Source organism: Telopea speciosissima, chromosome 2 (assembly GCF_018873765.1).
Source record: "Telopea speciosissima isolate NSW1024214 ecotype Mountain lineage chromosome 2, Tspe_v1, whole genome shotgun sequence".
NCBI lineage: Eukaryota > Viridiplantae > Streptophyta > Magnoliopsida > Proteales > Proteaceae > Telopea > Telopea speciosissima.
Window position 1 is genome coordinate 81,965,996 of NC_057917.1, and position 21,336 is coordinate 81,987,331.

Here is a 21,336-nt window from a genome sequence, read left to right on the forward strand (position 1 = left end):
AATAGATGATTTAAGTGAGAAAGCTCCGGTGACCAAGTCCATGGCACCTTTCATGTTTGGCTCTAGCAATTAGATAGATGATGATAACAAAAGGGCGTAGTTGAAGGAAAGACCATTAAAGTCTTGAAACAATTATTTCTTAAATACAGGCAGGAGGAGGTGGCCGGACAGAAAGAAAAAGATTAGATTCAAGGTACGATTAAAAACTTTCCATTCTTTACATCCAAAAGTTAGAAAGAGAAATAGATTCGAATTCAGGCCCCAAATCCAGAGATTGAATTTGACTGTTGTTTAAGCCGATTCGAATGGATGAAGACTGACCGTTCCATTCTCGCTTCCAAATCTAAATACCTGGCATTGAGTGTATATTATTGGAAAGAAAATAAGGGAGGCGGCCCGATTTGGCGTTTCCACGTGCCTAGCCCCACAAAGACGGAGTGAACACAGAGGCTGAGAGACAGAGAGAGAGATATGGTTGGTTGGTTGGTTTAACCTGGCTTTGTTGTTTATGGATTTTCGTTCGTTTATGGTGGTACAGCTGTAGGGGTGTGGTAAATGAATAGCTTAAATTCATTTCTATATTCGTGTTTTGAATCTGTTTAAAAGTTAAACGGATACAGATACAGATAAACTATAACTATCCGAAAAAATAAATTTACACGTAAATAAATAAAATATTTGATCTATATCTGTTTAAAACTATCGAAATCAGTTAAAAAACCCATAGGTGCGAATATAGTATTATTCGAGCTGATTATCTGATCCATTTAAAACCCTATACAACTGTACAACTGCTTTTGTTTATAGGATTCAATGCAAAGCGTCGCTGCTCCCAACAAAAGATTCTTAAGATCTGCTTATTTTTTTACGGAGCTGGAACCGTTCTCTGCCCCATGAAAGGTAAAATTCCCATTACTTTACTGTTGATGCTCTCACGTACACTTCCATTGGACTTTGTATCAAAAGACAAAAGAAGAAGAACGCATGCCCATGCATTCCAAAACTTTCCCCAGAAATATAAGAAATTCAAGACTCAAAAACTCTAAACGACAAGGATCTGTGACACGTATTAAACCAACTTCACACGCAAAGACGAGAATCTAGCCTACTACCGTCCCTCCCCTCTACGGCTCTCATTTTACAGTCACTGATCCGGACCTGGCTTTCCTCCGGCCGTGGCGGGAGCTAGAAGATCAGTCCAGCCAAAAAGGAAATGATCCAAACATCCCTTGTTTTGCTGGGCTGAGATCTTCCAGCTCCCATCACACGGCTGGAGGAGAGCTGAATTGCACTGGTAGTCTGGTACTCCTGACCTCTCATGATCCTATGATTGATGGATTATTCTCCATGACTATCCAGCTCTTCAGAGTTCAGTCTTCCCCCACAAACACTACTGCAAATTATTTTGAACACACTACTGACAGACACGATACCCAGAGAAATTAAGAAAGAGAGAATGGGAAGAGTAAAATTAAGAAGAAGTTATAAAAATACCGGTTGCCCAACAGCCTATGGAGTCTGATGATGAGGTCAACCTCATCAACCGCAAAGTCACCACGCTTGATGTTTGGGTGGAGATAGTTCAACCATCTCAGCCTGCAACTCTTCCGACATCGATTCAGACCTGCAAATTATTAATTTAAACCCCTTAACAAACATGATCATCTCCTCCCTCTTTCTTCCATTCTTTATTAAGAGAGAGGAAGAAAAAAAAACCAGAATTCGGATTTGTTATATATATATATAAAGAAAAATAAGTGGAATTTAAACTATAATAAAGAGTTAAATTTCTTGCCTGCTCTTTCAGGGATGTGCCTCCATTTCCCTTCACCATACATCTCTACGCATCTTCTGAGCAACTTATCTTCTTCTTCAGTCCAACAACCCTTTCTAAATTTATTTACACGACCCATCTCATCTCATCTCATCTCCTCTCCTCTCCTCTCCCTTCTACTCAGCTCTCAGCTCTCAGAACACCACACTCCCACAAAACACTCACCCACAGGCCAGAGACGAACTAAGAATTCTCTCTCTCTCTCTCTCTCTGTGTGTCTTATATATAACATCTCTTTTAACTTTTAGCCCGCCCACGTGCCTATCTAAATCAACAATTACAGAAAGTTTTCCATCTTTTCTAGTGCAAATTAAGGATGTGATCTACACTGTCTTAATTATCTTTTTGGTTTTATGATGGCAATCATCCTATATTTCAAGTTTTCACCACCTACCAGTCCAATACCTTTTGCCCTCACACACAGTTAATTAATTGACAAAAATGCATGGGGTTGATTTTATTGGGGAGGAAAGTTCACTGTTCTCTGTGGGAGGGAGTGTACACTCTACGCCAGATAAAGAAGAGGGGTGGGAAATGACTGCCTCACCCCTAATGATTTGTAGTAATGATGTTGATGTCGCTATGAGCTACCCTTCCCACTGAGAACTCTTACCCTTCTATTATGGTAGTTTGCATATATATATATCATCAATTGGTGATCTGAAAAAAAAATATCAATCCATGAGGGATTCATATTAAAAAAAAAAAAATAAAAAAAAAAAAAACATATGTAAGACCCTAACCTTTTTTGTGAGGACATGGAAAAAAATCCACCATTTAGTGGCGTTAATTATTCGAAAAAACAAATTGGTGAAATAGACATCTGGCTAATTGCCGTTTTAAATGAATGGCACGAAATGTTAAACCACCACAAATAACATATTTGTGTTAACTGAAAAAAATAGGTGGTTGAAGTCAACATCTAGTGTCATTTTTCGTAAACCTACGATAAATAATATATATTATACGGGCACTTGATTTTTTAATCAAGACAAAACATAGTATTTTAATTAGGAAAAAAGACCTCTGTCGGGAGTGTGTCTCTCTCTTTCCCATATGAAATGACATCTTTGCCCCCCTTTGCATTGAGAAATTAGAAGAAAGATAGACACATGAAAATGTTGGCATAGGCCACACTCTCAAACAAGAAAACTACTTCATTTTTAATTAACAAGTAAGCGGGTAAGGTCATCATTTAAAATCACCACTAAAGATAATATTTACCGGAAAATGTGGAATATCTTGTCTATTTAATAGTGTAATGTGTTACTGCTACTGAAAGTGGTATATAACAACGGTAAAAAATTACTGCTGCATATTCTCCATCGAAGTGCGGGCATACCACCTTCCTTTAGAGTTCGGTTCCTCTGCACATACCACCAACAGGTGAACGTACATGTGAGAACCAATCCCATTTTAATTTTGTTTCTATAAAAACCCCTCCTCCCCTTATAAATGGCAAAAATAGCACAGATAGTTGGCTCTCACATGTACGTTCACCTGTTGGTGCATGCAGATGATCCATTCTCCTTTCTTTTCTTCTAGTGAAATGATGTATTTTCACAGATAAAGAGTTTGTTTGTTGGGCCCTCGCTTGTGTGTAACTCTCCAAGTAAGCATGTTTGAGAAGGCATATTCCCTATAATAAAATTATAAGTATGATGGACGTCTATCCCATTTTGTTTTCTTGCCTGATCTTTCTCTTTCTCATGTTTTTCTGTTTGTCTCTCTGAAAAATGTTTTTTAATTGAGCATGACTTTGAAATGTCTCCAAAATGTCTGGTAAACAAGGGACCCGGATCCTCCATGGACATTCAGCCGGTCAAGAGCATTTGAGCACACAGCCCAACTCACATTGGATGGGATTGCATGCTCGGGTGCTCCTACGTCGGATGCCCTACCACACCACAAAAGTGCCCCATCCATAAACAAGTGCCCAACTATTGGAGGAGCAAATTAAACACGACTGTTTTATCTTAGAATAGAGGATGTCTACAATATGAAGAAGAAACAACAAAAAAAAGAAAAGAAAGTGTGAACGTACTATGGCACAACTTAGTCCCACACTCCCACCGTCTTTCTAAATGCATTCCATAATTTATGATTCTACAAAACTCTCCTAGAGTGAAGTCATATTACAATTCATCAACACAGCCATTCAAATATTTTTTTTTCTCAATTAGTTTGTTATATAGTCATCCCTAAAATAAATAAAAAAAAAATAAAAATAGAAAGACAATTATATATGTATGTTTAGGATAATAGGATTTTAGGGACCGGCCTTTCTGTTAAATGATTTCTGTAAGTTACTCATTAGTTCTTTACCTACAAAAGTTACTCATTCGGTCGTCAAGAGAAACAATAATATAAATTAGAGCAAATTATATGCCCCTCCCCTGAATTTTTCTTTAATTATAAATATCTTCGTACTTTGAACAATTATATGAACCTCCCCTGAAGCTTGGACTATGATGAGGTTTACAAGTAACCCCCCTCCGCTAAGTTGAAACCGTGACTTGAAGCAAAACATTCATAAATGATCATATTACCCTTTTTGAGTTTTGTTTTAACTTTTTTTACCCTTTTGTTAGAAAACCTTGAGATATTTCTCAACCTTCCATCCTTCCAATCTCATCTTCCATCTCACATCTTTCTTTTTCAATGACTTGTATATATCAACTTATCATCTCTGATGATTTACGATAAGTAACCTTTCCAATCCAGGTATCTTCGAAATGCAAAACCTGATGATCAATTCCGTTACAGAGTCATCGGAATTGGTCATTAGAGTAACCTTTAGCTAGGGGAGAAAAAGTGAAATCGTTTACTGAAAGGTATACAATTACTAAATTAATTGTTTATGCTTGAAGGTTTGCTCCACGCATCGTTGTTCTTGATGTTTCATTAGTTTTATTTGTGATAATTAATTAATTGAAGTACTAAGGCAGAGTTTTTGTGATTTCATTGACTAGAATGCGCTGCCAGCCTGTCACTACCCTTGTTGGTACATAGAGGCATTGGGAAGAAGTTGTTGGTACTGTGCGGGCACATATGACATGATTTGAAATTTTTACCAAAAAAATATAAAAACATGATTTGTAATTCATATCTATTTGAAATTTAAAAACAATAATTTTTGTTAAACCTGAGGCATAATCCATATCGTTAGCTCTTTTTAGTTTATTTGGTATGCAAACCTTTAATCTTCCTTACTAATACATTTTTACACCTCAAATTGATGTCATCATTCAACTTATCACCTATTGTTAGCACTCCTAAATCTCTCTTATTTAATCATCATAAAGAGAAAGGAAAAAAAAAAAAAAAAGGTGAGAGTGGGATCCACCAATATAAAGAAGGCCATGGAATTGAGTGTTAGATCAAAATGTTGAAAATTGTGATATCATTGACCGCAGCCACAAGAAATTGTTCCGAGCGATGATGGTATTTTTCAAAGTTGGGTAAAATTCCCAGTTTGGCCCAATTTATTCTTCTACGTACGTGAAGTCCAAACTCCAAACCCATATATTTTTATTTTATTTCCAATTATATCGATCTATCTAATTCCGGACCCTGATCTCCTACGGCGTCTACCCGTAGTGGTGAGAGCGGCACAGACCATGTCGCACGTGTAATGACCGCCTTACTTCCGTTCTTGCAAGGAGTTGGGCAGGGGGCAAGGCGGTCATTGCGAGCCCGACATGGTCTGCACCGCTCATGCCGCTACAAGTAGGCACGCCGTAGAAGATCTCGATACATCTAATTCCTAACATAAGGGGGAAAGTTATGCAACTAATAAGAGCCTGACAGATGTACTCGGAATACAATGATGATTTAACGAAATTGACGAACTAGAAGTTCAACCAGATTGACTAGTTATATAATAATGGGAGAAAGAACCCTAAACGGGAATCGTTATCCTCTCCGATAAGTCTGTAACTGCATGGTGCAGTATTGCATCATGTGGTGCAGCAGAGACCATGTGGTACAGTGGGCCCCACATGATGCACATGGCCTCTGTAGCCGTCGCATGATGCAGTACTACACCGTGCAATAACTGCATAGGATAAAAATTCCCCTAAATGGTGCTGTGTGTAGGACTGTAGGTGTGTACCTAGACTTTCAAGGACGCAACGGTCTTTTTTTCATCGAACCGTGTCTAGACACAGGTATACGCTCATATATAATATTATTTTGAATTTAAGAATGGAAACATTATAAAGTTCCAAAGTTTTTTCCTTTTATAAAACCTAATTTTGACACTTGATAGATTGAGACTTGAAGAACTGAAACTTGATATGTAAGTAAGAGACAGTGACCAAAGTTATTCTACACCGAAATGATAACACCACCTGAGCTGTGCATTTGGTGCAGCTCCGCTAGACTTGCAAATTCTCACCCAAGGATTTAACATCCAATATCTCTGCCCGACCCAGTTCCCTCCTAGTGCCTCTAACAAGAAGGGTGCAATGATCACCCTACCCCTGCTTGGATAGGATCCACTCCCCCGGAACTGGGCCAGGCAGGGAATTGGAAGAGATAATTTTTCAATAGGTTTCTACAATTATTTGTAATACATATGTCATTCTTTTCTTTCTTACGGGTTGGCATGGTTCTTGCATGAGATGGCATGGATGGCTTGTAACTATTGATGTAGCTATATATTAAATAGTTAATTACTGGGTAGTGAAGTTATGTGTACCTGGGGATTGTAGAGAAGTAGTGTACCTGGGGGATAGAAGTTATTATTGGGTAAGTAGTACGTGTACATTCTTTTACATATATCTCAATACCAATACCTATTACCTATATCATCAAAGGATCATGCATTGTGTTGTGTTTCTAAGATTTCATTTCTTCCTAAACATGTTGAGAGAGATTGTGGTGAACCTTGTGAGCCTAGAAGTTAATGTCACCATAGATGGGGCCGTGGAATTTATTGGGAGAAGTCATAATATAAGTTAAAGCGCCCCCACAACCCAGAAAGATCAATCAAAGTGGGTCCCTAGAGATTGCACTTATTTCGCAAACCTTATTCTTTTCCAACTTAATAATGTCAAAAACCAAGTGTCCACGATCCAGAAAAGCAAGAGATAAAAGACAAGCCCATGGACCCGGCCTGAAAGGCACTATTCCTTGAAAACAAAATCAAAAAAAAAAAAAATTCAAAATTCTAGTGAAAGTTTACGTAAATGAGTAGGTTTCATGATTAAAGAAGGCTTGCTAATGTGAGTGAAGGTATTGGCAGCCATGGCCCACCAACTCCAGAGGCAGTCAAAGATGGACAGCACCACGCTCATACTAGCAACTACTACGTCTATTCTAGGCTAATTTGCTTTGCAGGTTTTAAATCTAGTTTGATATCATTCCAGGAAGTGTTGCGATGATTTTTCGGTGGGCCGTAATAGTTAAAAAGGACATACGTCAGCATCCTAGGCATTGCCTTTTGTAGAACTCATTCAGATTGGATGATTTTAAGGGTAATTTTGTAATTTTTGGATTTAAAGTTTTTTTTATATATTATTATTATCTCTTTGAGAGATGTGAGAGTGAGAATTTATATTTTTACTTCATAGAAATAGTAGATTCGTTCAATCGTTCAATCGTGGATATAGTCTTCCTTCTTTGGAGGATGAATCAGGTCAATCTTATTTGATGTGTGTGATTTTTTCTTCCTACTTCGTTTTCTTTTGCAAAATCGTATTTTTTTTTTTTTTTCTAACACGCACAACCCCAGGTCGCAGAAGAATCCAATCCAAAATAAAAGAAGACTTTGATCAGAAAGTATTAATGGATATAGGTGAAAACAAATTGCCAGCGATAGACATAGGTATGCCAAGTACTAATTAATTAAGCAGGTCCACGCATGGTGTCTCTCTTCCCATATTAAATTATTAATGGTGGTCAAAGTGAAACATGAATTGGTAGGACCATTAATAGATACTACCAAAATGAGTAAGTAATAACTTTCCCCCACAACTCGGTCATCTGTGTTGTACTCTACTGCCGGCCATTGCCCCTATATGTATATATTGGGACTGCAAGTCAAGTATTGACCATTAGTTGGCTACTAGCTCTAACCATGGAATAAATAGCCATTTCCCCCCCCTCCCCCTCCTTATCAATTAGTGGAAAGTCCAGGTTCACATTAAGAGTTGTTAGTGCATGTTGTTGGTAGTTTTGCTCCAATTGATGCCTCTCCCATAGTAAGGCCCAATTGCTAATAGGCCCACATATCACTTTACACTCTTAAGACAAAATTCTGCTTCTGGATCAACATTCAATTAAAACCCAACTTGCCTAACCTAGTTTTGCTCCAATTGTTAAACCGTATCTAATATTATGATCTAATGCCCAAATTAAATAAATTCAAATCGGAGCATATTTGGGATCTGAATTGCTCCATTTTATGTCTCAAGACATTCATTTCTACAGACTCTCCATTCTATATATCATAGCTTTGCACTCCTGCACTGTTGTAGTCTATATATCACAACCACAGCTTGAAGAACCTTTTCACCAAGAATACTATTCTATTGTAATAGAAAAGGGAACTCTTTCACCCCCTATAGTGCCTCTTGCCCTGCAATGGGCTTACAAGTCCTTTGCCACTAAGGCAGCGGTTGGTATGTATTCTTGGAAAACACACCGGGTGTAGCAGTCATTTTGCGTGCCCCCTGTGTTAGGGCACAGGGTGGCCTGCGTTGAGTGACCGAGTGGCGTTCATTCTCCCCCAAAAATAAAAAAATTAAAAAAAAAATTAACTATTCATATATCACTTTTTCGCCCATATTTTACTTTTTGTTTTAGGATTTAGGACTAGATAGTATTTTCTTTGATCCAACAAATTAAGCTTTGAACTAACATTCTAAATAGGGGCACTGATGGGGGATAACCATTGGGAAGTTTGGATATATGGGCTGGATGCACGGCCTAAGCCCAAACTGGTGTGTAGAAAAATCAGGACCAGCCCAAGCCCAACTTAGCCTTGAGTATAAAGCTCACCCGGCCTGTTTCAACCCATGCAAAAATCATTTGAGCCTTAAGTGGGCTCCATTTTGCTAATGTTGAATTGGTCTTCAGCGGGAATTTCCAGGTTTAATTAACTCATTATTGGTGTGTGGGTTGGTAATAAAATAGCATGTGGGAATCATATGTTTTCCCTTTTGTTCTACCAGCATTTTCATTTTTGGCAACTGTAGAATCATAGTATTTTGATAGGAAATTGCACTCTTGGTTCCTCTGCGGTCCACGTTGAAAAGGCTTCCTCTGATTCCAAAATATTTTTCATATGGTAGTTCGATAGGGTTCAAATTTTTTAACAATTACACCCTAAGAACCCCTGCTCACATGTCAAATTTCACCTCAAATAAAATTTGTCAAGTTACAAATTTTGTGGACATACACAGAGAAAATTTGATAGAGTATGAAATTTCGTATGTGGCTAATCTAAATCATATCCTCTTACCATCAAAAAATAAATAAATCATATCCTTTCTATCCAATACTTAGAATAGCCACATTATCTATCCATATGCGGGATCTGGGATATATGGACATGGAAAGAGAGTATTTGATTGAGTTAGTATGAGATTTCATAAGTGGCTAATTAATCCATATCATATTCAATTCTCTGTAATCCAATACTTAGAATAACCACATCATCTATCCATGTGGAAAAATGAGAATGGTCCAAAAGAGAAACCATTCCTTCTGGCCACATAAAAGCCATTTTTCCCATTGGCTGTGGCTAAAAAATCCAATTGTGTAGCTCATCTTCTACGGCAGGTTTTATAAACCGCAGTTAGCCATTAGTATATACATTATGTCAGTTTATCATTACCTCCATTTGCCACATCAGGTCATTTTTTTTTGGGAGAATAAGAGAAATTTATATTATTAGGGGGATAAAAAAGAATTTACAGTCTAAAGAATTTTTTCCCATTGGCATTGTCCCATATAAGAGCGAAAAGAACCAGTACTGGGAGACTATCTATTCATTGATGGATCTCTTGACAAGACTATGCGAACCCAGCCAGAAAATCCATCCAACCATTGATCTCTCTAACATGATACATGAAATGTAGCTCCGAAAGCAATCTCTCAGCTTATGAAGATCATCAACCAATCCAATAGTATGTTATGGAATCTAAAACCGTCCACAGAGCATTGGAACTGCTACCAAGGCATCGGATCTTATCTGAATCTGAGAGCGTTTCAAGAATCTGGCCTTTAGAAGACCTCTCAATGATCAAGCTAGATTCAGGGAACACGATTTTCCACCAAGCTTGATCAATGAGAGATTTTTTAAAATTTTTTTTACAGGAGGTATCCGGCCTTTGACCGATCCCCTAAGGCTCGTGCACAATCCGGCAACACATACGAACCAAGAGATACTGGAGCCCCCCATGTCCACCAGGGATTTTCCTCTCAAGTTGGTGGTCCCAAGGGGAAAGACAGAGTCAAACTCAGGACCTTCAACTTCCTTAGGCCTTGTCCCTTGCCAATTGTGCTGCCCCTTGGGGTTCATTGAGAGCTAATTGTTTAGGTCATTTTTATATAACAATGTGGTTGTTAAGCGTCGCATAATATTATATTTTTCTATTATTTTTTAATAAGAAACAAATAACGAAAATAAAATATCTTACCAGTTCTGATAGGGGGTTGGTTTTTCCCCCGCTCTCTTGCAACCAGCACTACACCCGCACCACCGAAGCCCTCACGAGCCACCCCACTCCGCCCAGCCAGCGCAGCCCTACATAAGCCCACCAAACCCGCCCCAACCTATCCTGTCAGCCTCTGCCCAACTGGCCAGCTCCACCTCTGAAACACCCACACAAGACGACTACGTGTGGGCTCTCATTTGTCACACTCCTCGGCCCACAGAGAACACCAACCCTATTTTAAATTGCCGCGCAAACAAATGGACGTACAAAACTTATATATAATTTCAGTGATGGACTGTTCCAGCCAGAAACAACGTTTTTTTAACGGTACATGAACATATGTGTGTGAAGGGATGTGGGACTCACTATTAATTTGTTAATTTTACTTATACGCCATCGTAATTCATCCATGAAATGAAGTAATCGATCGGAGGTGGACTTTACCAAAAAAGGATCCTGTGCAGCACCTTGCCCGGGCTGTACGTGCACTATCGGACACATCGAGGCGTGAAAAAACAGCCTCATCCCTACTCAGGTAAGGCGTTCGGGCAGGGGTAAAGCGGTCTCTTTATATCTCGCTGTGTCTGAAGCTACACGTGCAGCCCGGGCATGGTACTGCACAGGAGCCCAGTCCAGATTTTACTCGTATTTCATCCGTCATTCTTTGGAGTGCAGAACAAGTCAGGAATTAGGAGCTAGCTAGAGACGACAGGAAGCGCAGAGATGGATGCGGTGAGTTCTTGATTAGTAGTTGCTCTCTTTCTCTCTTAATTAATTATTAAGTTTCGAAAATGTTTGGGTGATTTTTATTATTTTTTTCTTGGTTTCTCTGTCTCAAACTCTGAACAAGATCCATAACCAGATTAATGAAGCCCACAAGAACAACAGCGATGGATATATAACGGTGGTACTGAAGCTCAACCTGAAGTGCCCATGCGGAACTCATGCAAAGCAAGTAGAAAGCGCTGCCAAGGATATTTAAGGTCGGTAGCAATATTGCTTATTTTTTAGTTAGATTACAACCATCCAGGACCATGACCATGACCATGACACCCCCCCCTCCCATACAAGGAATCCTCTCTCTCTCTTTCTCTCTCCCTCACTGTCACTTCGCACCATTTCTATGTTTCTTCTTTTCTTCTTATTGTTTTTTTTTTTTTATAAGATCCTAACTGTTATTGTCTCTGGGTCGGTGAAGTTGTTATATATGCGCGATATGATGTCAACAGTGACAAGCTGTCGGTGGTAGGGAAAGTGGACCCACTGGAACTCCGAGGGGCGGTGGAGGAGATATTCCGGGGAATGAAGATGGGAAAGGTTGAGCTCATCTGCCCTTTGCCGCCGCCGCCTACTATAGTACCTTGCAAGACAGACAAGCAGGTATTCTCAACCCAAATCAAACCTCCTCGTACAGTACAGTAGTATTGAAAATTCTCCCGTACGTACATACTTGGACATGCACTTGTTGCCTCCAATGGAATCTCAGGAGTTCTATCGTGCTAACATGCGCGTCCATTTTGTGTCAAGTCAATTCTCTTCTCATCTCCTCTCTATCTTTGTCTCCTCAGCCTCTTACTTTGAAACTATTAATGGAACTTACTTTCGAGGAGGACCTTCATAAATTGTTGACTGTTCTTACTGGCAAGAGGGACGGATGGACAACTACAATCACCGTTAATGATAAGGTCTCTCACTCTCTCTCTCTGGGATTGCCTACCACATCAGATAGATACATATATATTACTAGAGAAATCAGATTTTTAATTAATTAATTAATATTTAGTAGTTCTAAATCTCTAAATCTAATGGCGGTGACAAAATTACAGGAAAACGTGAAATTCGGAAAGGACACGAAGGATGCAATGTGGAATTGGGTAATTCGTCAGATGCCCATTGCTGACGTCTCCCATCGCCATAACCTCATTGGTTCCTCCTCCTCCTCCATATCTTCCCGTCAAAGTCTCAACTGATGACCAAGCTCAGTGTGTGGGCTCACGCCTGACAATCTTATTAAGGAGTGAGTTATTTTTTGATAATTAAGAATAAGCTTAATAAGGCAGTGAATAAATGACGAAAGGACCTATATGTAATTTGCTCCCGAGACAAGAGGGTATGCATGTTTGACTGGGCATGCCTTCTTTCATTTTTTTTTAATAATATTAAACTTGGATGACTATATGAATTACATTTATGCTTGGATGATACTATAATATTTGAGGGTATAATAGTTCCACCTGGTTGATTTATGACTTGTTATGATTTTTTTTATTTTGAGGGTAAGACATCGATATCTGGTCATGTAGTGTCTGCATTAATGCGGGACTAATAAGAGTCCGTGTAAGAGCATTTAATTGAATGAGATTTGTTTTTCATTGGAAGTTGAGTGGTAATTTCATAGTCTTGTGTCTAGACACAAGAGTCAACAACCAATTAGCATTTTTTTTTCTTTTTGTTATTATACTTGGATGACTATTTATTTGGTTCTGGTTCTCTTTAGGTTCCGTTTGTTTCAGCGAAAAACTTTACACGATAAATTTTACTTCATATATGAAATTTTTTTCTAATATTTGTTTCTATCAAAAAACAAACATTGATTTCCGTGTGCTTGTGACCCCTACGCTTTATGTTTAAGGCTCTATAAAAGAACGCTCTCCCATATAATAATTAATTATTTTTTGATCGATATCCAACTTGGTTCCATGGAGTGGGGAACTTGACTCTAGAGTCCAAGGCTATTGCATAACAGTCTTGCTATTATATGGTTTTTAACTATACACATGGCTTATTTTGATGTGAAATCTATTGTCACCTAATACTTGCATCCCAAGTCATGGATAGCTTAGGTAATCTTGCCGTGTTCTCTCAATTAGAGAGATCCACTATTTATATATTATCTTAAGTTGTTACATGAGATTACAATAAAATAGGAATCCTAATTGAGAGCCAAAGAAACCTGATTTAAGTGAACTCTACCTAATGGAGATTAGGTAATATATAATTCTGATTCCACATGAAAGCAAGATCGCATGGTGGTGATTTAAGTGAACTCTACCTAATGGAGATTAGGTAATATATAATTCTGATTGCACATGAAAGCAAGATCGCATGGTGGTGATTTAAGTGAACTCTACCTAATGGAGATTACATAATATATAATTCTGATTCCACATGAAAGCAAGATCGCATGGTGTCGGACTCCTCTCCTAGTACCTGCCCCACCTCCCTCCATCCTACCAAACTCAAATAAGGGGGAAATGATCATCCTATCCCCTGGCGAAACACCCTAACCGGGTGGGATCCATCCCTGTTTATGTCCGATAGGAGAGAGGGAGGTGGGGCAGGTCCCAGGAGAAGAGCCGGATCCTGATCGCATGTTATAACAATGACAAGTCCACCGGCCTTGCAGCTGCTTACCCAATGATTTAACATCCAATATCTCTCATGGCTACTTGTGTGATCCGGGTTCCCATGACATTATGATGTGATAGTATGAGGACAACTTTTATTGCAGTGCAATCTTGTGACAGCTGAAGTTCAGCAAGATAATGGTATAATAATTGCGAAAAAGAATGCTAAATGGTGTTGTGTCTGGGCATGTATCTGTGCTAAGGTATGTTAGAGAGAATATCAATCCTTAATTTCATTCATAACCCCAAAAGGGATATATATACATGACATACAATTGAGTGTAAACAAGGCAACCCAATATTGGGTGATATAAAGAATGAAAAACCAATATTGAATAACTGAAATAGAAAGAGTTGAATCAGCATATGATATCCATTCAATTGTGTTACTAAAGATAGTTGGATCCATATCACATGTGATGATAATCCGAGAAAGGTAGGCAGGTATTCCAATGGTCTTTCTCTCAATAAGGTACATTCACATGTGAAATGATCGATACACCCTTGATCTTTTACGCTTTGTTAGGGGTTCATCGGTCATTTTGCAAGTAGTTGTGTCTAGGTGCAGGTACACGTTGAGGCACAACACCGATGACGGCATTATTTTTTTCATAATGATTAAGAGAAAAGAACTCTATTTGAGAGTGTGGCCAACGCCAACGCTCCCATTTGTCTCTCTCTTTCCTCCTCAAACGAAGAGGGCAGAGATGTCTTTGCATATAGGGAGGAAAGGGATAAACTCATGAGCTTACTGGGGTAGGCCACTTATAGACAGAAAACTACTTCCCTATTAATTAATAATTTTCTATAGATCCAAACGTGGTTCCATGGAGGGGGACTTTGACTTGAGAGTCCAAAGCTAACTACTATCGCATAATAGTCTTGCCATTAGATTGTTTTTAACTATCCAGATGGCTTATATCGATGTCAAATTTATCGTCACCTCTTTTTGTTTGTTTCCATTTTTTTCTTGGGGCAATTACTATCACTACCCTCTATTTAGCCTATATTTACTAAAACTACCCTACCTTAAACTTCTTTTCTGATACTACCATGCTTTTAAGCTTTTACATCTCCTTCTACCCTCATGTTTTTAACAGATTACCCTTCCTTTTCACCTAGTAACCTGTTAATCTATTTAACTTACCATTCATCTTCTAATTTTTACTAATTTTGTCATTAAAATAGTAAAAAATGAAAGCATCCACCCGCTTCTTCTTCTCTCTCCCCTTTTTTACTCTATTCGGTTTTTTTTTCTTCAATTTTTCTATTTAATTAATTTTTTATTCAGCATTTCATCCTCATCATTCTTCTCCGAATAGATCATGGTTGTAAGTATCGGTATCGTATCACCCATATCGGGCGATACGTATCGATTTTGTTAGTCACCGATACTGATACTGTGTCGATACTATATCGGAAGCACGGTACGGACAAGGGGTAAAATGGTCAAAAACTCATTTTTGCTAGATACAATCGATCCAGGCCGATATCGTATCGGTATCATATCAATTTTGCAGGTTACTGATACCTGTTCCAATACTGTGCACTAAAACCATGGAACATATCGACTCTCTTCAAAAATAGTAAAAAGTAAATTGAATAAAAAGAGGAAGAGAGAGAAGAAGTGAGGTGCTTTGAAGAGAGTCGATTGGTATTTTGATTGGTAATTGCACTCTTGATTCCTCCACCGTCCACATTGAAAAGGCTTCCTCTGATTCCGAAATATTTTTCGTATGGTAGTTCAGATGGGGTTCAAATTTTTGAACAATTACACCCTAAGAACCCCTGCTTACATGTCAAATTTCAGCTCAAGTAAAATTTGCCAAGTTACAAATTTTGTGGACATACACAGAGAATATTTGATATAGTTAGAGTATGAAATTTCGTATGTGGCTAATCTAAATCATATCCTCTTACCATCAAAAAATAACTGAATCATATCCTCTCTATCCAATACTTAGAATAGCCACATTATCTATCCATATGCGGGATCTCCGGGATATATGGACATAGAAAGAGAGTATTTGATTGAGTTAGTATGAAATTTCATAAGTGGCTAATCCATATCAGATTCAATTCTCTGTAATCCAATACTTAGAATAACCACATCATCTACCCATGTGGAAAAATGAGAGTGGTCCAAAAGAGAAACCATTCCTCCGTGGCCACATAAAAGCCATTTTCCCCATATGCTGCGGTTTAAAAATCTAATTGTGTAGCTCATCTTCCACGGCAGGTTTTATAAACCGCAGTTAGCCATTAGTATATACATTATGTCAGTTTATCATTACCTCCATTTGCCACATCAGGTCATTTTTTTTTTTTTTTGGGAGAATAGAGAAATTTATGTTAATAGGGAGATAAAAATAAGAATTTACAATCTAAAGAATTTTTTCCCATTGGCATCGTCCCATATAAGAGCGGAAAGAGTTATTACTGGGAGACTACCTATACATTGATGGATCTCTTGACAGGACTGTAGGAACCCAGCTAGGAAATCCATACAACCATTGATCTCTCTAACATGATACATGAAAATGTAGCTCCGAAAGCAATCTCTCAGCTTATGAATATCATCAACCAATCCAATAGTATATTATAAAATCAAAAACCGTCCACAGAGCATTTGAACTGCTACCAAGGAATCAGATCTAATTCGAATCTGAGAGCATTTCAAGAATGTGGCCTTTAGACGACCTCTCAATGATCAAGCTAGGCTCATGGAACACGAGTTTCCACCAACCTTGATCAATGAGAGACTTTGTTTTTTTTTAAATTTTTTTTATAGGAGGTATCCGGCCAAAGGCCGATTAAATCCCCTAAGGCTAGTATACGACCTCACAACATACATGAATCGAGAGATACAGGGGCCCCCATGTTCACCAAGGAGTTTCCTCTCAAGTTGGTGATCCCAAGGGGGAAGGCGGAGTCAAACTCAAGACCTTAAGCTTCTTTAGGCCGTGTCCCTTGTCCCTTGCCAAATGTGCTGTCCCTTGGGGTTCATTGAGAGCTAATTGTTCAGGTCATTTTTATATAACAATGTGGTTGTTAACCGTCGCATAATATTATATTTTAAATATAATTTCCTATTGTTTTTTAATAAGAAATAAATAACGAAAATAAAATATCCTACCAGTTTTGATAGGGGGTGGGCTTTCCCCCGCTCTCTTGCAACCAGCACTGCACCCCCACCACCGCAGCCCATACGAGCCACCCCACTCCGCCCAGCCAGCGCAGCCCTACATAAGCCCACCAAACCCGCCCCAACCTATCCTGTCAGCCTCTGCCCAACCGGCCAGCCCCACCTCTGAAACCCACACAAGCGACCCGACCCTACCTGCCTAGCCAGCCCAGCCCTATACTAGCCCTCACAACCCGCCCCAACCTACCTTGACCGCGGCCAGCCCAACCTAACACTACCTGCACCCCATCCCTGGTTCCCATCACCGCCCACACCTTTGTCTTTTATATATATATGTGTGACTGTATCTTATCTCTCTCTTCAAACTCAAAATTTTTTTTTTTTTCCTCGTGACATCCAAACATAAGGGGCTAAAATGATCCCCTCTTTCTCTTTCTTGGATATGTGAATCACAATGGAAGGGTTTGTTTTTTTCCGGGATAAATTAACTCTACAAAGGGATACTTATGAAAGTGAAAAGGACACTTGACATTATTCATGCATATATGTTATTTTAAAGGAAGTAGATTTGAGGGTTTGCATCTCCCACGTCTAGATAGAAGATAGAAAGAGTCGAAATGATCACCTCGCCCCCCATAAAAAAACAGCAATCTTATCCTACAAGACGACTACGTGCGGCCTCTCATTTGTCCCACGTAAACAGGGGTCACACTCCTCAGCCCACAGAGAACACCAACCCTATTTTAAATTGACGTACAAAACTTATATATAATTTCAGTGATGGACTTTTCCAGCCAGAAATAATGCTTATTTTACAAGGGATGTATGCACTATTAATTTGATAATTTTACTCGTACGTCATAATTTATCCATGAAATGACGTAGTCGATCGTTTGTGGATTTTACTCGTATTTCATCCATCATTTTTTGGCGTGCAGAACAAGTCAGGAGCAGCTATATATATATACGCTTCCCCCCCCCCCCCCTCCCTCTCTCTCTCTCTCTCTCTCTCCTACAAAACAAAACAAAAAATCCAAAACAATAAACACAATAGAAGTTAGTTACAGACGACAGGAAGCAGGGATGGGTGCGGTGAGTTCATGATGAGTAGTTGCTCTGTTTCTCTTATTAAGTTTTGAAAATGTTTGGGTGATTTTTATAGTTTTTTTCTTGGTTTCTCTGTCTCAAACTCTGAACAAGATCCATAACCAGATTAATGAAGCCCACAAGAACAACAACGATGGATATATAATGGTGGTATTGAAGCTCAACCTGAAGTGCCCATGCGGCAGTCATGCAAAGCAAGTAGAAAGCGCTGCCTAGGATATTAAAGGTCAGTAACAATATTGCATGCAGTCTTCCCTTCAACGAAACTCAGAAAAAAAAAAATAGTCAAAGTTTGTCTTCATAATTTTTAAATATAATATAAATATATATTACTCTTGTGGCCCATGTTAACTAACATCTTAACGGTTATACCAACAACGGTTTAGCTCACTTGGTGAGTCGTGGTGCGTTTTATGCCCATACTCTCTAAGAGGTCTCGAGAGTTCGAGTGTCTGGACTGATATCTTATCCCCTCCCCGATTCCATACCTCCCCCCCCCCCCTCCTCCCTTCTCCCTTCTCCCTTCTCCCTTCTCTATCAAATATATATATATAAAGCTCCGTACCAAAAAAAACAAAAAATACATCCTAACTGTTATTGTCTCTGGGTCGGTACGTGAAGATGTTAAATCTGCGCGATATGATCTCAACAGTGACAAGCTGTCGGTGGGAGGAAAAGTGGACCCACTGGAACTCCAAGGGGCGGTGGAGGAGATATTCCGGGGAATGAAGATGGGTAAGGTTGAGCTCATCTCCCCTTTGCCGCCGCCGCCTACTATAGTACCTCAGAAGACAGACAAGCAGGTATTCTCAACCCACATCAAACCTCCTCGTACAGTACAATAGTATTGAAAATTCTCGCGTACGTACATACTTGCACATGCACTTGTTGCCTCCATTGGAATCTCAGGAGGTCTATCGTGCAGACATGCGCGTCTATTTTGTGTCAAGTCAACTCTCTTCTCATCTCCTCTCTATCTTTGTCTCCTCAGCCTATTACTTTGAAACTACAAATGGAACTTACTTTCGAGGACCTTCATACATTGTTGACTGTTCTTACTGGCAAGAGGGACGAATGGACTACTACCATCACCGTTAATGATAAGGTCTCTCACTCTCTCTGTCTGGGATTCCCTACCACATCAGATACATACATACATATTATTAGAGAAATCAGATTTTTAATTAATTAATTAACTAATATTTACTAGTTCTAAATCTCTAAATCTAATGGTGGTGACAAATTATTATAAATTACAGGAAAACGTGAAATTCGGAAAGGACATGAAGGATGCAATGTTGAATTGGGTAAGGCATCAGATGCCCATTGCTGACGTCTCCCATTGCCATAACCTCATTGGTTCCTCCTTCTCTTCCTCCATATCTTCTCGTCAAAGTTGAGACTGATGACCAAGCTCAGTGTGTGGTGGGCTCATGCATGACAAGATTATTAAGGAGTGTGTTTTTTTTTTTTTTTTTTAATAATTTTAAACTTGAATGACTATATTTATGCTTGGATGATTACTGTAATAGTTGAGGGTATAATAATTCCACTTGGTTGATTTATGACTTCTTATGATTTTTTTTATTATTTTGGGGGGCAAGAGATCGATATCTGATCATGTAGGTCCTGCATCAATGTGGGATCTGTGCAAGAACATTTAATTGAATGGGATTTGTTTTTCATTGAGGGTTGAATGGTAATTTTGCAAAATCCTGTGTCTAGGCACAAGAGCCAACAACCAATTAGCAATCTTTTTTCTTTTTGTTATTATACTTGGATGACTATTTAATTGGTTCTAGTTCTCTTTAGGCTCCGTTTGTTTATATACGGTACATTTTACGTTGTATATGTATAATTTTGCATGTTGAAAATTTTTCTAATGTTTGTTTTCATAAAAAAAACAAACATTGATTGCCACGTGCTTGTGTCTCCTACGCTTCTCCATAGAGAACGCTCTCCCATATAATAATTAATTATTTTCTAAGGATCCAACTCGGTTCCATGCTGGGGGAACTTGATTCAAAGAGTCCAAGGCTAACAACTACTGCATAATAGTCTTGCTATTAGATTGTTTTTAATTATAGACATGGCTTATTTTGATGTGAAATCTATTGCCACCTCTTTTTCTTTGTTCCTGTTTTGTCCTTTCTATGATCGGTCAATTAATCACATCTAATACTTGCATCCCAAGTCATGGTCATTAGCTTAGGAAATCTGCCGTGTTCTCTCGATTAGTGAGACCCACTATTTATATATTATATTAAGTTGTTATTACATGGGATTACAATAAAATAGGAATCCTAATTGAGAGCCAAAAAACCCTGATTTAAGTGAACTCTACCAAATGGATAATATATAATTCTGATTCCATACGGAAGCAAGATCGCATAGTGTCCGACTCTTCTCCTACAACCTGCCCCACCTCTCTCCATCTTATGAAATACAAATAAGGATGAAATAATTGTCCTACCCTTTACCCGAACACCTTACCCGTTTGGGATCCATCCCTGATAGGACAGGAGGAGGTAGAGGCAGGTCCCAGGAGAGGAGCCGGATCCCAATCGCACGTGATAACAATGACAACTCCACCGGCCTTGCAGCTACTCACCCAATGATTTAACATCCAATATCTCTCAGGGCTACTTGTGTGCGTGCCTGGATATGTGATCCGGGTCCCCATGACATTATGATGTGATAGTATGAGGAGTACTTTAATTGCAGTAAGTCTTGTGACAACTGAAGGTCAACAAGATAATGGTATAATAATTGTGAAACAGAATGCTAAATGCGGGCATGTATTTCTGTTAAGGTACAACCATGTGTGAAATGATCGATACATCGGTGATCTTTTACGTTTTTTTAGGGGTTTATTGATCATTTTGCAAGCGATTGTGTCTAGGTGCAGGTATACGTTGAGGCACAACATCGATTACCATTATTTTTTCCATTATGACTAAAAAAAAAAAATTCTATTCGAAAATGCGACCAACACCAACACTCCCATGTATTTCACTTTTTTCTTTTCAAACAAGAGGACAAAAATGTCTTTATATATAGGGAAGAGAGAGAAAATTGATGAGATTACTGGCGTAGGCCACTTATAGACAAACACCTACTTCCCTATTTTTTTGTTTGATAAAATTCTATTTCCCTATTAATTAATAATTTTCTATA

The 21,336-nt window shown here is 38.7% G+C and overlaps 1 protein-coding gene across 1 annotated transcript in view; it reads right to left on the reverse strand.

Moving 5' to 3' along the window:
- Positions 1–18,065, reverse strand: part of LOC122653116 (UDP-glycosyltransferase 71K2-like) — a 66,763-nt gene extending 48,698 nt beyond the window's left edge. Inside the window, exons 1-4 of the mRNA XM_043847052.1 lie at positions 18,042–18,065; positions 4,518–4,528; positions 1,796–1,931; positions 1,495–1,624 (exon numbers count right to left, since the gene is read on the reverse strand). Coding sequence (XP_043702987.1) covers positions 1,495–1,624; positions 1,796–1,913 — 248 coding nt within the window. The 5' untranslated portion in view covers positions 1,914–1,931; positions 4,518–4,528; positions 18,042–18,065. The remainder of the gene's footprint in view (positions 1–1,494; positions 1,625–1,795; positions 1,932–4,517; positions 4,529–18,041) is intronic.
- Positions 18,066–21,336: the final 3,271 nt, after the last annotated feature.